This window comes from Sus scrofa, chromosome 1, assembly GCF_000003025.6.
Source record: "Sus scrofa isolate TJ Tabasco breed Duroc chromosome 1, Sscrofa11.1, whole genome shotgun sequence".
Taxonomy (NCBI): Eukaryota; Metazoa; Chordata; class Mammalia; order Artiodactyla; family Suidae; genus Sus; species Sus scrofa.
Window position 1 is genome coordinate 121818786 of NC_010443.5, and position 15495 is coordinate 121834280.

Genomic DNA, 15495 nt, shown 5'->3' on the forward strand with positions numbered 1-15495 from the left:
GAATCAGTTTCTTTCCTGGGGAATTTTAGGGAAGTCTAAGGCTAGTGTGTGTTTTACTTGGTATTAGTGAGTTGATTATTTTGTCTCCCGATGTGTAGTTGTTTTCAAATTTTATTAGATGAACAAAACAATCTGATTAAATAATTCTCTATGATTATGAGATAAACACAACTAATGGATGTCTTGTATACTTGTATGTCTTCTCATATACTTGGGTATATGTGTTATATATAAATATTCTTTTGTAGTTTCCAAGACAAAGTGTATATCAAAGTATTTCCTCATCAATTGTTTTTGCAAAGACATTATCACTGGTCTCATACTTTTAATAATAAATCTCTAGAAGTATGTTTTGTGCTTTTCAGGAGTCAGTGAATTAACAGGAATCTTATTTACTATTGAATTCTCTTCTATTATTTTTTTTTTTTTTGTCTTTTTTGCTATTTCTTTGGGCTGCTCCTGCGGCATATGGAGGTTCCCAGGTTAGGGGTTGAATCGGAGCTGTAGCCATTGGCCTACGCCACAGCCATAGCAACGCGGGATCCGAGCCGCGTCTGCAACCTACACCACAGCTCATGGCAATGCTGGATCGTTAACCCACTGAGCAAGGGCAGGGCTCGAACCCGCAACCTCATGGTTCCTAGTCGAATTCGTTAACCACTGCGCCACAAGGGGAACTCCTATTTTGTTCTTTTTTTATTGAATGCTATTTCTTTCATTTTGTTTTTTTTCTTATCAATTTTTAAGTGGAGAGTAGACTACTGTTAACAATGAGCAAAATGTTGTATAGCAGATCTCTAGAACTTTTTTCACCTTCTGTGTCTGAAAGTCTTTAATACTCAGTGAACAGCAATCCCCACTTGCCCATTCTTCTAGTCCCTGCAAAACACCATTCTACACTGTTTCTATGAGTGGATACTTCATATAAGTGGAATCACGCAATATTTCTTCTTCTTCTTTTTTGTTGTACCCAAGACATGTCAAAGTTCTCAGGCCAGGGATAGAACATGTGCCACAGCCGTTACCCCATACACTGCAGTGGCAGTGCTGGATCCTTAACCTGCTGTGTCACAAGAGAAATCCACAATATTTGTTCTTTTGTGACTGGTTTATTTCACTTAGTGTATTGCCTCAAGTTTCATTCATGTAGTAGTATAAAGACTGGATTTCATTTTATGGCTGAGTAATGTTTCACTCTGTGTGTGTGAGTATGTGTATATATATATGAATATATATATGTGAGATATATCTATCTGTCTCACATATTATTTATTCATCTGTTGATGGACATTTATGTTGTTTTTACCTCTTGGCTATTATGAATAATGTTGTAGTGAACATGGGAGTGAAAATATCGCAAGATCCTGATTTTAATTCTGTCATTATATTATGCAGTATCTCTAATGAGATTAGAGAAAGTACTCTGTAATCAAGCACATTAATATTTTTATATTGGAAAATATTAAATCACACTAAGTAGACTTTAAAAAGTCTACAAGTAGGCACTACCATTCCAGGTCAGATATTACTGCCAAAGTGAGTGCAAGTCAGGTCAGGTTTTGCCATCAAGTAGGTGTGGAATAAATCTTTGAGTTTTAAGGGCTTCTTTGTATTTTAGAGTTACCATAAACATCTGATAATCTGTACAGCCATTGGATTTTTTTTTCTTTCTCATATGCTTTTGGCAGGTTTACTGCCATGGTTACATGGCTCTGAAATGAGAAGAGAATATTTAACAGTAATGGAGAGACAGAAAGCCATTTTAGTGCCAGACTTTTGAGGCTGAAAAACCATATAAACACTAACAATCCTCAGAGGAGGTGTTTTTGAATTTTAAAAGATTCTTGTTGGAATGAAGTCTACAGTTTTGCTCTTATTGTTCTCCTACAGAAAAAAGAGGCTGTGGGTTTCTCAGTTGACCCCCAAGCAGATAGAACATTTCAATTTTTGGACCACCATCTGATGGAATCCATTAAACTGGGTGATCCCAAAGTTCATGAATTCCTTAGGGTACTTGCTCTCTGCCACACCGTAATGTCAGAGGAAAACAGTGCAGGTAAGTGCAAAGTGCGTATGCGTGATGAGCCTTTTTTTTAAAAAAAAATCAGAATTGATATTTTTATTAAAAATGTTTATAATTGAAAGGATTTTCTAAGTCAGAGTAGAGCATTGCATAAGGGGTTTACCTAGCACTAGCTTTTCTTTGTATTTATTTATATTTTAAATGTTTTCCAAAAGATACAGAGAAACTTAGGAAAAAAAAAAAAGAAATAAGGGCAATGGAAAGATGAGGGCCCAGATATGTCAATTACATGGATAAATTTTTTTTTTATGATTGAGCATCATATTTGACTGTGAGCTCCCTGGTGGGCAGGACCAATAGAGAAATACTGTTGTGTCACTTAGTTCTCATTATTAACATGCACATCTAATAGATATGGCTGTCCATTGGGCATGTGCTTAGCATGAATTTTCCCAGTAATGGGGATAGACTTAGACTGATAGAATATATTATATTTGCTCCCCATTATGAACAAATTCTCATACTACTAAGACAGTTATTTAGAGCTCAGGGTTCGTAGAATAGAACAAAATCAGCCAGGCTGCTTTAACATGGAAGCATTGAGGAGTTGCCCTGTGGAGCAGTGAGTTTAGGGTCTGGCATTATCACTACAGTGGCTTGGGTTGCTGCTGTGGCATGAGTTGGATCCATGGCCTGGGAACTTCATATGCTGTGGGTGTGGCCAGGAAAAAGTTGAAGCATTGAGGCAGATAGACAATGGTATAGTGAATCAGCTTCTTGCACCAACTTAGCCCAATCTATTCTATTTACAAGTTTTACTTCTTTCTGCTACCACCTATGGGGTGAAAATCACTGTCCAAGAAATTTCAGCTCAAAAGTGAAATATTATTATATACAGGCTGTAGATTGTATGTACTTGTATCTGATATATATATATGATGTATATATATGATTTATATGTATATGCATATATACACTTGAATATATGTTTTCTTTTTCTCTATATTTTTTCTTTTGTTCCTTGTTTGGACGACACTCAAGTCATATTTTTGTCTTTGATGATGCTGGACTAACTCATTCTTCCCATTTTAATTGCTGAAGATTCACGTAATTGCAGTTATGACTTAAACTGATCTTTATAATACTAACGCCCAAAATGATTTATTATATTTTGGTCTGAGGATATTGGAATACTTTTAAGTAAATTTCTCTTGTCTATACCTTTCAGTTTATTCTATTTTTAAACCTTTATTTTATTTTAATATTATGATATTTTCTTAGATCTCTTTGAGGATATTAATTATTCTTAATTTGAAGTCTTCTTTTGTTTCCTCTATTATGTTTCATTTTATGGACTCTTGTTTTTTTAGTTCTGTGTTAAACATTCATGTTTTTCTCAAATGTTTGGTGGTTTGTGGTTAACTCTTCTTCTTCTTTTTTTCCCCTAGGGCCGCACCTGGGGCACATGGAAGTTCCCAGGCTTGGGGTCAAAATGGAGCTTAAGCCACCAGCCTACACCACAGCCACAGCAATGCCAGATCTGAGATGTATCTGTGACTTACACCACGGTTCATGGCAATGCTGGATCCTTAACCCACTGATTGAGACCAGGTATTGAACCCACATCCTCATGGATCCTAGTCGGTTTTTTACTGCTGAGCCACAACAGAAACTCCCTGGTTACCTCTTCTAACTTGTGTTTGAGAATCCCTGTGTACTCTTGGTGAATGTATGTTCTGAGTATAGTGCCATGTCTCCCAAAATTGTTTGGAGAGACTGAATGAATAGCTCATCTTCTGGGTATGGGTTCCCCTCTCCTGGAATTCATATGATATCTGGGTTTAATTACCTCACTTTTTCAGATTTAGTGCTAAGGGTCTATGCCAGCACTCCCATTTGAATGAAAGTTGTACTGAAGCTCTGGTCTGGAAAAGAATAAAAGTCATGGAGTTCCTTTCTCTCATTGATTTATTTCTCTTATCCTCGTGGAATTCTAAAGCTACTTCTGGCTGTTTTGAGCTTTGGTCTCTTATCTCAGTACTCAAATCTTCAAGGTTTCCTTACATGAATTGTACATTTGGTGTAGAACAATATCTTCAAGGTTTTATTCTGGAGAAAATGGCACTGCAGCCTGTTGTTCCCAATAAGCTGGCAGCAGAAGGAGCCTTAATAATCTGGGAGTGCTGAGTGGAACTCTTCAACTAATTTTACTAATGGTGTCTCTAAGACCACTTCTGCTCTTCTCATTCATAGACTGATGTGGAGAATCTTTGTACTACTTTTACCTCTGTACTACTTTTCTTGTGCAAATGTTTTGGGTTGTGTTTTTCTCCTTTCTTATTTCTTCATTTACCAAATTTATTTTTTCTCTTTCAAACATTTCTAAAATTTACTAGTTTGCTGATAATATTCATTCTTCTTTTCTAGTATCGTTGATTTTTTTCATACTGTGATAGAATTAAATGCAATAAAACACACAGAGCTTGAGTGTATTGCTTAATGAATTTCAACTACTCCATACATCCACGTAACCACCACCATGGTCAAGGTATATATATCTTTTACTTCATTCCGGAAAGACTACTCATGTTCCTTTCCAGTACGTATCACCAATGCCTGCCCAACCAACCACTGCCCTGATTTTTATCATCAAAGATGAGTTTTGCCTATTCTTATACTTCATATAAATGGAATCATACAATATGTATTCCTATGTGTCTGGCTTCTTGCATACAATGTCGTATTTTTTATCATTCATCCATGTTGTATCAATTGTTACTTCATGCTTTTTAATTTTGTAGTGATATTTCATTGTGTGAATACATATACCATGTTTATTTTTTCCCCTGCCCCCTTCTCAGACATTTGGGTTGTTTCCAGCTTATGATTATTATGAGTAAAGTTCACATAAACATTTTTATGTCTTTAAAAAGTATTTAACAAATTTTGCTTTGGGTAAACACTTAGGAATGAAAATTGCCTGATCATAGATAGCATAGTGATGTTTAAGAAACTGCCCAAATATTTTGGAGTATCATCTTACATTCCTACCATCAGTGTGTGAGAGTTCTAGTACCTTCACATTCTTACCAATGTTTAGTATTATTAATATTAAATTTTACCTATTCTAGTGGATATTGGCTAATAGCTCTTCTGCCATAAAAGGTATTTTAAAGTGAAGAGAAGTAAATGTGTGTATCTTTTCAACTATTTCTGTTTCTTGCTTAGAGAATTCAAATTCTAAGTGAAGGGTGACATTACTAAATAAGGGGAAATTACATTAATTCTCCTTTTAAAGCTTTAATTATAGGATAGATAACTTAAATCCATGTGTGTTGAAGTAAATTGGAAAATAGAAACTTTTCTTATATAAACATTAGTTATGAAAAAGAGCAGAACTCAAATCTAATGAACTTAAAACTATGTGACTATAATTTATAGTTGAAGATGATGCTTTCATGTTAAGTGCGTGCTGTTTATTTCATGGAGAAGACATTTGGGGAAGTTGATATTCTGATTCCCTTTGCAAGGATGAAATTTAAGAAGCAGTAAATTAGAACATACAAGGGCTTCAATAGATTATTTTTTCTGTTTAAGTGAAATTAAAGAGAAAAAATTTACTTTTTTTCTTATTGTCTCATTACATTAATTCTTTAAAATTTGTTAAAGTATGCTTTATGGCTCGATATGCATTCAGTTTCCATAAATGTTTCATAGAATATTGAATCTGATTCTGTTATACACCTCAGTACTTTTATTTATTTTTTAATGATTTTTATTTTTTCCATTATAGTTGGTTTATAATGTTCTGTCAATTTTCTACTGTACAGCAGAGTGACCCAGTCACACACATATATATACATTCTTTTTCTTACATTATCCTCCGTCATGTCCCATCACAAGTGACTAAAGTTACCTGTGCTATAGAGCAGGATCTCATTGCTTATCCATTCCAAAAGCAATAGTTTGCATCTATTAACCCAAAGCTCCCAGTCCAGCCCACTCCATCCCCCTTCCCCTTGGCAACCACAAGTCTTTTTTCCAAGACCATGCATTTCTTTTCTGTGGAAAGGTTCATTTGTGCCATATATTAGATTCCAGATATGTGATATCATATGGTATTTGTCTTTCTCTTTTTGACTGACTTCACTTATTATGAGAGTCTCTAGTTCCATCCGGTTGCTGCAAATGACATTATTTTGTTCTTTTTTATGGCTTAGTAGTATTCCATTGTATATATATACACCACATCTTCTTAATCCATTTATCTGTCAGTGGACATTTAGGTTGTTTCCATGTCTTGGCTATTGTGAATAGTGCTGCAGTGAATATACGGGTGCATGTATCGTTTTCAAGGAAAGTTTTGTCTGGATATATGCCCAAGAGTGGGATTGCTGGGTCATATGGTAGTTCTAGATTTAGTTTTCTGAGGTACCTCCATACTGTTTTCCATAGTGGTTGTACCAATATACATTCTCACCAACAGTTTAGGAGGGTTACTTTTTCTCCACACCCTCTCCAGCATTTGTTATTTGTTGACTTGTTAAGGATGGCCATTCTGACAGGTGTGAGGTGGTACCTCATATTTTGATTTGCATTTCTCTAATAATCAGTGATGTTGTACATTTCTTCATGTGCCTGTTGGCCTCTGTATACCTTCTGTGGAGAAATGTCTATTCAGGTCTTTTGCCCATTTTTCATTTGGGTTGTTGGCTTTTTTTGCTGTTGAGTTGTATAAGTTGTTTGTATATTTTAGGGATTAAGCCCTTGTCAGTTGCATCATTTACAACTACTTTCTCCCATTCTGTAGGTTGTCTTTTCTTTTTATGGTTTCCTTCACTGTGCAAAAGCTTGTCATTTTGATTATGTCCCATTGGTTTATTTTTGCTTTTATTTCTGTTGCCTTGGGAGACTGACCTAAGAAAACATTTGTAAGGTTGATGTCAGAGAATGTTTTGCCTATGTTCTCTTCCAGGAGTTTGATGGTGTCTTGTTTTACATTTAAGTCTTTAAGCCATTTTGAGTTTATTTTCTTGCATGGTGTGGGGATGTGTTCTAGTTTCACTGATTTGCATGCAGCTGTCCTGGTTTCCCAGCAATATTTGCTAAAAAACCTGTCTTTTCCCCATTTTATGTTCTTGCCTCCTTTGTCCAAGATTAATTGCCCATAGGTGTCTGGGTTTATTTCTGGGTTCTCTCTTCTGTTCCATTGGTCTGTATGTCTGTTTTGGTACCAGTACCACAACATCTTGATTACTGTAGCCTTGTTTCATGTGTCCTTGAAATAAATGTGCATTATGTAGTTATTGAGTACTGGTTTCTAAATATATCTGTTACATACTCTTTGTTGTATTGTTCAGTCTTATCCCTCTCTCTGTGCAGTATTTTGACTGCTTGATTTTTCAATTAAGGAGAGTATTTTTAAATCATTATAGTATAGTATAGCATAGTTAAATGCACTGTAATGGTATATTTGTCTATTTCTGTTTTGTTTTGCCAATCATTGTATTATATGTTTTAAGATCATGTTATTAGCTACTAGTTTATACCTAAATTTTCCTTAAATTAAAATGTCTATCAATGTATATTTATCCTCTTCATCTCTAGTAACATTTTTACCTTAAAGCTTATTTCACCTCATATTAATATAGCTAGTTATAGATGTTTTCCTTTTGTTAGTATTTGCATTGTAGCTATAGATTTTCACACTCTTTTCTGCCAGTCTCTTTCTTTTTATGTTGTAGACACATCTCTTGTAAAAGGCATAATTTATTACTTTTATAAAGAATCTCTAGTTTGACTAAACCAAATGCTAAATGGAATATTTAGTAAATTTACCCTTATTGATTATTAATATATTTAGTTTCCAAGTATTTCACATATAATTATTGATATAGTTTTATTTGTACCATCTTATTTTGTATTTTATATTTGCCCCATATTTTGTTTCTTAGTCTCTTCTTGTCTTCTTTAAATGAATTTAGTTCATTTTTACTTCTGCTTTGGAAATATATACCCTTATTAGTATTCTTTTAGTGGTTCACCTCAAAATATTAGCATAATTAATGAAGCCTAAGCCTTTTTAAACAAAATAAGGACTTTAATACCTTTCAATACTAATAAATCTTTTTCATGTATTTTCTTCTTTTTAGTCCCACAAGATGTTATTTTTATGGGTTTTGATAGTTTTCTTAGATTTATTCATATATTTACTTGTTTCTATGCTCCTTAACCATTGTCCAAGCTCTAATCTTCTGTTGACCAAAAGTGTATTCTTTTTAATTTCCTTTAAGGAGAGTCTATTGGTAGCAAACTCTCAAAAACTTTGTTTGAAAACTTTATTTCACCTTTATCCTTGGAATGATGTTTTGCTGTGTGTAAAAATCTAAAGTGACAATTTTTTTCAGCACACTGAAGATATTCCACTATATTCAGGCTGCTATTTCTGTTGCTATATAGTCAGCTGTCAGTCTGATTATAGCTTGAATATAATTAGTCCTTTCTACTTGACTGCTTTTGAGATTTCTTCCTCTTTCATGTTCTTAGTGTAGGTGTGAATATTAAAGATATTTGTATTGCTGAGGATTCACTGATATTCTTGAAGCTATAGAATGTCATTTTTTTTTAAATCAGTTCTGGAGTTTCCTCAGCCATATATTTCTTCAAGTATTGCCCCTGACTCATTTTCCCTTTCATATTAGATCTTCAGTGTTAAATGTTTTCTCTCTATTCTCTATGCCTTTTAATAATTCTCTCAGTTTTCCCCATTTATTTGTCTCTCTGGAATGTATTCCACAATTTTCTCCATGTTTTCCTGTACACTAGTTCTTTCTTCAGTAGTATTTAATTTGCTGTTTTTGATTTCTGCAAGGTCTTTAATTCTTTTTCAAATTTGCTTAATTTCATGCCTCTTTTATTTTTTGAAGTCCACTAAATATTTGTATGTAGTATTTATGATAATTCTGATATCTAAAGTTTTTCCAACTATTATACCTTCTGTTATTTTTGTTGGTTATAATTATATCTTGTTTATTGTTATTTTATTGATTTTTCAACTGTGAGATGGCAATTTTATTTGGAACTTTATTTGTAGAAACTCTTTGGGTCCTGAGCAGAAGGCTGGTTTCTACAAGAAAGCATTTGCATTTGCTTTAGTCAGTGTTCTAATATAGAAACAAATTAATTCAGTTTGCCTTTTTTCAGGTCACCCAGGTATTTTGAATTTAGAATGCAAATATACATGGGAGTCACAAATTTTCAGCAGCTTTTTTTTTTCTTATAAAAATGCAGTTTTCCACACAGGATAAATGGCCTTGTGATGGACCCATCTGTTTTTGCTTGATGATGTATATTAGAAAAATCAAAATCATAGAACTTATCACTTAATATTTCCCATTTGGTTTTTAAAATTGTAATAAAATTTACGGAGCATAAAATTTACCATTGTAAACACTATTAAGCATGCAATTCACTGGTATTCACATTCTTATTCAGCCATCACCATTATGCATTTTAGAACCTTTTAATCATTCCAAACCAAAACTCTTTACCTATTAAACAATAGCTTCACATTCCTCTTCCCCTTAGCCCCTCATAACCACTATTCTACTTTCTGTATCAACTTTACTCTTCTAGATTTCTCAAAGTGGAATCATATGTTATCTATTCTTTTATGTCTGGCTTATTTTACTTGGCATAATGTTTTTTTTAAGGTTCATCCATGCTGTAGCATATATCAGAATTTCATTCCTTTTTAAGGCTGAATAATGTTCCATTGTATATGTTTATCACATTTTGTTGGGCCATTCATCTGTCAATGGACATTTGGGCATTTCCACCTTTTGGCTGTTGTGAACAATGTCCTTGAGAACATTGAGGTACAAACATCTGTTAGAGTCCTTGCTCTCAAAAAAAAAAGGCAGTTTTCTTTACAGGCACTCTTAAAGTGGGTGCCAATTTCCAATTTACCTTTATGCTTAGAGAGTATATTTGAGGGTCTTGGTTTAAGAGGTGGTCTCTCATTAGATTTCTTTCCTTAGCCTATGTCTTTTTAAACCAAAGCCCAGAAAGACCAGAAACCAATGATCAAATTCTCTTTGTTTAGAAAATGCCCTTCCTTTATTCAAACTGTATCTTTTTCTGTCTTTGACCTGAACAACTAATGCTTTCTTGCCAGTAATGGTTGCATTCAAAAATATTAAGATGTTTTGTATTTACAGAATCTTAGCTATTTGTAGCAGGGGAGGTTGGTCCTGGCACCTGATCTCCTGTGTTACCAGAAGGGAAAGTTAGCATTTCATAGGTTGATCAAGTAATTGCTTTAATTTTTTTCTTTTTGGAATTTCAAAAACTAATTTGTGCCTATTATAGCAAGTGAAACCATACAATACAAAGATTTATCAAGGTAAAGGTAATAATTTCTTCCTTGAACTTCAATTCCACCTCTACAGGAGTAACTAATGTTAACATTAGATGTGCATCATTTCATACTTTCTACTTGCTCATGTATATAAAATATATATGTATAAACAAAAAGGAATCATAGTATATAAATTAATATGCAACCAGTTTTCTTAACAGTTTGTCTTGTAAGTCAATAAACATTTACTTAGTTATGCTTACTTTTTCTAATTTATTTTTACATAAAACAGTAATTTTATATAGAAGAGCTTACTTTATTCATGCTCGTTTTTATGTATTTTTCCCTCTTGACCTCAGTCTTTTCTCTCTTTTTTCCCCTCTTACTTCCACTCCAGCACATACACAACACCAGATACTAATAATTAATATCCTGGTTTGATTCCTTACATTTCAAGTGATTTGTTTTGTATATGTTCTCATAAAATTGTCATTAGTAACAGACTGAAGGGGAATTTTGGAATATCTGCTCCATCACTCTAGCTGTGTGCTCTTGCAAAATTCACATAGCATTTTTAGTCATACATTTCACCAGTGTAGAATGGAAATACAGGCATATCTTGTTTTCTTGTGCTTCACTTTATTGCACTTCACAGATACTGTATTTTTTACAAATTGAAGGTTCGTGGTAACTCTGCATTAAGCGAGTCTCTTGGCACCATTTTTCCAGTAGTAATTGCTCACTTTCTCTATATTGCATTTTGTTAATTCTTACAGTATTTCAAACCTTTTCGTTATTTGTCATAGTGATCCATGATCAGTGATCCTTGATGTTACTCTTGCAAAAATTATGACTTGCTGAAGGCTCAGATGATGATTGATACTTTTCCACAATAAAGTGTTTTAAATTAAGTATGTATATTCTTACATATAATGCTGTTGCACATTTAATAGAGTAGAATATAATGTAAATGTAACTTTTATATGTACTGGGAAGACAAAAAATTCATACAACTCGCTTTATTGCAATTTGCTTTATTGCAGTGGTCTGGAACCACTGTAGTATCTCCAAGGTCTGTCTGTAATAATCTTAATAATCCCAACTTCAAATTGTTGCCATGAGGATTATGTGAGTTAATACGTATTTAGTGTTTTAGTGGGTTAAAGTTTCACAGCACATTTCTTTTTTTAAAATTTAATGATTTTTAATTTTTTTTCCATTATGACTGGTTTACAGTGTTCTGTCAATTTTCTGCTGTACAGCAAGGTGACCCAATCACACATACGCATATACATTCCTTTTTCTCACATTATCATGCTCCATCATAAGTGACTAGATATAGTTCTCAGTGCTATACAGAAGGATCTCATTGCTTATCCATTCCAAAGGCAATAGTTTACATCTATTAATCCCAAATTCCCAGTCTATCCCACTCTCTCCCCCTCCCCCCTTGGCAAGCACAAGTTCTGTTCTCCATGTCCATGATTTTCTTTTCTGTGGAAAGGTTCATTTATGCCATATATTAGATTCCAGATACAGATGATATCATATGGTATTTGTCTTTCTCTCTCTGACTTACATCACTTAGTATGAGAGTCTCTAGTTCCATCCATGTTGCTGCAAATGGCATTATTTTGTTCTTTTTTATGGCTAAGTAGTATTCCGTGTGTGTGTGTGTGTGTGTGTGTGTGTATTACATCTTCTTAATCCATTCATCTGTCAATGGACATTTAGGTTGTTTTCATGGCACATTTCTAGTCACTAAAAATATAGTGTGGCTCTGACCTAAGAAGCTTTCAGCATAGTCGGGAGGCATTCTCAGGAATACTTTTCCCATAATGTGACTCTTGTAAGGGCTCCAGTGGTGGTGTACATGGTGTCCTGTGGTAGTCCACAGGACAGGCACCTGGTCAGCTGATTGTAGTGGAAAAGGTCTGATTTCTAGAGATGACACTTGGGTTGGATGTGTTATAGAATGAGTTGGAATTGTATGGATATTCTATGAATGTTATTATTCTCGGTATTAATACATTTGTTTCTTTTCTCTTTTTTACTGTACTTTTTTGTTGTTATTTAATCCACTTGTTTCTTTCTGTTTTAGGACAGCTGATTTACCAAGTTCAATCACCTGATGAAGGGGCCTTAGTGACTGCTGCAAAAAATTTGGGGTTCATTTTTAAGTCTCGGACCCCAGAGACAATAACAATAGAAGAGTTGGGAACACTAGCTACTTATCAATTGCTTGCCTTTTTGGATTTCAACAATTTCAGAAAAAGGATGTCTGTCATAGGTATGGTTGGTGGCCCAGAGTATTTTTGATCTTTTAATAGTTCTGTAGTGATATTGAAACTTTCTCAAGGATGATTTCATCCTTGGCTATGTGCTAAGAGTTGTGGTGTTAACTTCATGAACTTCTGTCATCCCCAACATAGCCTTAGCTTGGCAGGGTTGAGTATAACTAACATGTAACAAGTGGTTATTTTGTGTCTAGCACCATTACAAATGCTCTACATGAATTAACTGACTGAATTGTCACAGCAACCCTATAAGGTAGGTACTATTATTTTTATGCCCCCCCTTTTCTGCTTTTTAGGGCTGCACTCACATCCTATGGAAGTTCTCAGACTAGTGGTTTAATTGGAGCTACAGCTGCTGGCCTACACCACAGACGCAGCAATGTGGGATCCCAGCCACGTCTGTGACCTACACCAAGGTTCATGGCCACGCTGGATCCTTAACCCACTGAGCAAAGCCAGCTTTAAACCTGCATCCTCATGGATACTAGTTGGGTTAGTTACTACTGAGCCATGATGGGAACTCCCTATGCCCATTTTAAAGATAACAAAACTGAGACAGAGAGGTTAAGTTTCCCAAGGCACATAGCTTGAGATAGATTAGCTAGGATTTAAGTCTGACTAATCACTACACAATACTGGCCCAGGATGAGTTCCTGAATTACTTGGCACATACTAGTTATTTTTGATATTGTTGTTTTGTGAACATCACCAGCACCCTCCTCATTATTATGCATTTTCCCTGTTCACTTGCATTTCTGGAAGTGATCACTGTCATTGTATTTAGCCTCCAAGCAAATCTTTGCTTTCCTAACTCAGTGCTAACCCTCAGTGCAGCTTTACTGTCCCTTTTGTTCTTATTTTGCCCTCCTTTCCAGTCCTTATAATGGATGTCCTAAATCTTTGCCTTTTCTTCAAACCCTCAACCTTTCCCTGAATCTCCTTCACTCCTAGAAGCTAAATTCATCTGATATTTATATAAAAAAAAAGAGGCCCTTGTAGATGCACACCATAACCTCACCTCTTTCCCCATCTTCCTCCTTTCTCCTCAAGCTATAACTTTACTCATTCTTTTTCCTACTTCAGAGAAAAATTTCTCTTGATCCCTTGCAAAGCTCAAGTTTCCACCTGTTTTCCTTCCTTGCTTGTTCCCTTCTCACTTGCTTGTGCCTCTGACTTTTTTTTCTTCATCTCTGGCTCCTCCCTTCAGCCTGCGACTCTGTGGTCATCCTCTTTCCTTAAAGATGTAGTTCATGTTCTGACCTCTGATTTTTGCCAACTGATTTTTCCCCTTTCCATCGCAACTTAATTGTTCAAGGTCAGTGTTTGAGGCTCACTTCAATTTCTCTTTTCAGCCTGTAAGAGTCACACCTCTGCTTCCACTGTGTAAGAAGGAATGGCTTCTCAGAAGTTAGCAGTCATCTCCTAACTGCCCAATGTAATGGCCTCCTTCTCTTCCTTATCTTTCTGCTTTTTCTCTCTCTTTATTTTTTATCTCTCTGTCTGTCTGTCATCTATCTATCTGCCTGCCTGTTTATCTATCTTTTCTAATTTAGTGAGATTGGAGACTGTTGACCTTTGTCTTGACTCCTTATTTCCCCTCTGTGACCTGGCTGGCTTTTGGTTCTCCTCTTGTCCCGTGTTTTCTTTCAAAAGCTCCTTTTCAAGCTGACAATTCTTCATCTCCCTCTTTAGTGTTAATGTCCTTTTCTCTTCTTACTCCCTGTGCTCTTCTTGGATCAGATTGACCACTCATGTACCTGTATTTTGTATCATTCCCATATTGTTCTTCAGGTTCAATCTCTCTCTGAGGTCTCCACACACTTTTTAAGCTTTCTCCTGGCTTCTGCCATGCAGTCGTGTTACGGTTACCTCAAATTTTATGTGTCTAATATGGAACAAACTTTCTCACAACTATTGCTTTTTCTGTAGTTCTTACTACCTTTTGCTATGTGCCTGTGAGTGAGCTGAATACTTCCAATAAATTATGTTATTAAATTCTGGGATTAGTATGTTACTCCCATTTAGGCAATGAGGAAATTAAAGCTCAAGAATTTAAGTGTCTTACTGAAGATTGTCATACAACATGTTACAAAGCCCTGAAGATGCAGAGCAAATATTTGAATGCAGGTTTATTTTTCTCCAAAGTCCAGTGCCTTAAACCCTGTCATAGCTCCCTTGCTTTTGCTACCTCCATCTCCTTTGTGCCCCTAGATTAGGGGTTCTCAAACTTCAGCTCCTATCAGAACCACCGGGAGGGGTTGTTAAAATGCAGTCTGCTGGGCCTCAGCCCCAGAGTTTCTGATTCAGTTAGTCTGGGGTGAGGCCTAAAAATTTGCATGTCTAACAAACTTCCAGATGTTGCTCTTGCTTCTGGTCAGAGAACCACAGTTTGGGGGACCATTTCCTTAGACTAAGAGATTCCTCAAATATTTTCCCCTGAGATACTTTGCTACTCTCTTCTTTCAGGCTTCAACATCTCTTGCCTTGTCTACGGGCCTCTGAGTGGTCATCCTGTTTCTAAGTCTTTACTTCTCAAGGCAACAGAATGATCTTTCTAAAAGTAGCCTCAAAACCCCATTTTATCATCAAAGCCTGCCATTTTTTTTTCTCTTAATTCCAAGTGCCACTGCTTTAGTTAAGGCTCTGGTCACCACTTGCTCATATTATTGAAATATCTTTAAAACCATTCTCCTTTGAAATAATCCTCTATGCTGACACCAGCGTATTTTTTTTTTTTTTTTTAAACATTGACTCAATTTTCGTATCACCAACTTAAGAAACCCTTCTGGCTTCCTAGAATTTAAAGAATGTCCTTA

General features: G+C 35.2%; 1 protein-coding gene across 20 annotated transcripts in view; it reads left to right on the top strand.

The window, feature by feature from the left end:
- Positions 1 to 15495, top strand: part of ATP8B4 (ATPase phospholipid transporting 8B4 (putative)) — a 285562-nt gene that overhangs the window by 189714 nt on the left and 80353 nt on the right. For 19 of the 20 annotated variants that reach the window (XM_021095810.1, XM_021095809.1, XM_021095798.1 and 16 more), the window contains 2 exons: positions 1891 to 2056; positions 12484 to 12672. In XM_021095810.1, coding sequence (XP_020951469.1) covers positions 1891 to 2056; positions 12484 to 12672 — 355 coding nt within the window. The remainder of the gene's footprint in view (positions 1 to 1890; positions 2057 to 12483; positions 12673 to 15495) is intronic. The other variant, XM_021095845.1, reaches the window with a different exon arrangement.